The 2229-nt window shown below is 39.8% G+C and overlaps 1 protein-coding gene across 1 annotated transcript; it reads left to right on the top strand.

The window, feature by feature from the left end:
* Positions 1-74: 74 nt before the first annotated feature.
* LOC105315822 (uncharacterized) lies at positions 75-2218 on the top strand (the record flags this gene model as incomplete). The annotated part of the gene is made up of 3 exons (XM_011410580.2): positions 75-289; positions 539-1396; positions 1450-2218. Coding segments are annotated over exons 2-3 (795 nt in total), but the record flags the coding sequence as incomplete, so codon positions are not given.
* Positions 2219-2229: the final 11 nt, after the last annotated feature.

Below are 2229 nucleotides of genomic sequence, written 5' to 3'. Positions count from 1 at the left end.
TTATAGAGGACTTTATCTAGACCAGAGAACTCTATTGGTACCACTAGCGTGGCTCTAAACCTTGTCTAAGAGGAAAGTCAAAATTCGGCCATAGATATACGACTGTTAGAGGGATTGGAGACTGGTCACGTGAGCGCATTACTACTACACTCACCATCCGCGTTTGTGTTAAGTATATTCATAGTCACGCCTTTTCTTTGACCTTGTGCTATTTCAATGGAGGAAGAGCAGAACCAACAGTACATTTTTGTGGGACTATTGTATTAGTTTGGAAGCTTAATACAGACAGGTAAGGTATTGAGCAGTTAGGTAAAGGTTTAAAGTAGTTGACTGGGTCCTTTATAAGTGCCTACAGATGTAGCGGATACTGCAACAGTAGAGCCTAAAGGGTATTTTCCACTTGTTGACTTTGTGGGACTGAACCAGCTTACTAGAATCATGAATGGTTGTAAGACTTTCATTAATGGAGAGCTACTATGATGAAATATTTGGCAATGTCAGTTTTAAGTTGATGTAATATTTATTTTGGTATTTATAGGTCTGCAAATGGAAGGATAAAACTGAGGTTTTTGTTTAAAAGAATCATGAATATAGGAGATATGATGCTTCAAAGGCACTTATAGGACACAAATTTTAATTATCTGTCAATATCATTATATTATTGTAGTATTCAATGCTTATTTGTAGACCTTATAGCATTTGGAGTAGTTTCTTGAAAGGATCATGATAGCTGCCATTGTGAAGGGGTGTGACTTAAGGCAAACACGGATGGTAGGCACTAATTGTGCTAATTGCCAAGAGTCTCCAATCCCTCTAACAGTCGTATATCTATGATGCTAGCAACATAAAAATTAGTCTAGGGATAGATGCTAGTCTCTCCTACTTCCTTTGATATAAATAATGACGTTAGTGACACCACTGCTGGAATGACAGGTCTCAAAAAGACAGCTCTTGCTCAAAGACAGCCTCCGTTGCTAGATGCAAATGTCAACTAGCATCCGTATCCTAGCGATGTATACGGAGATGCCCCGTTTCCAATCCCTCTGTACTCATATTATCTATGACTGACCACACCCATATAGGCACAAAATATAAACTATAAACTGCACAGCAGCCACAGCTTTTTTAGGCGGGATTGTGATTTGTGAGGAAGAAGAAGTTGAAGAAAAGGAGACAGAGGAGCTGAAGAAGAACCGCTGCCACGTGATCGGAGGAGCTAAAACGCATTCACTGTTTCAGACCTCGAAGGTGTAAATTGGCTCTTAAGAAGCTTATGAGTTAAACTAGTCTCGTGCCTAGAGCTAAACCTACCTGTTGGAAGTTGTAGCTAAGCCATTCTTTTCTTTATTTCTCTTCTCTTTTTACCAATAATGGCGAACCAGATTAGCAAGAAATGGTATAGAACACAATAGATAAGAAATTGATTTTTTTTAATTTATTTTTTAACAGGCCAAGCATAATGGAAAAGAGAAAGGACACTTCAAGCACAGGACCTATCACTTCTACAGCCTCTGAAGTATCGCTTAGATTTGACTACCAGTTAGAGCGTACTAGATCTAACAGTGATAGTACTGATAATGAAGAAATACCTGCGGTCGGCTACCCACCAGCAGGCGATGTACATGTATCTGGTGACAAGGTTTCACTTGAAGAGGGTGAGAGATGGAGGAAAGAAGAGATGTCTGACAAGGAAGAGAGCACAGAGGAAAGAAGAAATGAAAAGAAGAGGCTTAATCGAAACGAAGAAGGCCTGCAGGAGGGAGAATTAGAAGAGAAGTTGTCTAAGAAGTTAAAAACGGAGGAAGTTCAAGAAAAAGAAAAGGCAGTCGAAGTTCAAAATGAAGCGAATCATTCTGATTCTGATGCCACTGATATTGCGTTAACGGTCATGGACTACACTGATGATTTTTATAAAGGTAGGCATAACACATCCAATAAAGCCAACAGTATGTGGTGTAGTCCAGAGGTGGACTCTCCAGCTGCTAATGAGATAAGAGCATCAGGTAGTGAAGAGAATGAAAACGGCTCTTCTGATGCAAGCGATGAAGGAATTAGCCAACCCGTCACCAACAGTATAAACGACATTACCGACCGTACAAACTACATTGCCGACAGTGATCCTGAAGAACCCCAAGCTTCTTCAATAATGTTAAATATTGGTTTAGTGTATTGTGTACATAACTGGGACGCAAGTCCTGCTGAAACCATGTGTGCACATGTAGTTACTTT

This window comes from Amphimedon queenslandica, unplaced genomic scaffold (genome assembly GCF_000090795.2).
Source record: "Amphimedon queenslandica unplaced genomic scaffold, v1.1 AMPQUscaffold_7816_Cont20237, whole genome shotgun sequence".
NCBI lineage: Eukaryota > Metazoa > Porifera > Demospongiae > Haplosclerida > Niphatidae > Amphimedon > Amphimedon queenslandica.
This window is presented reverse-complemented; position numbering and strand designations above follow the sequence as displayed.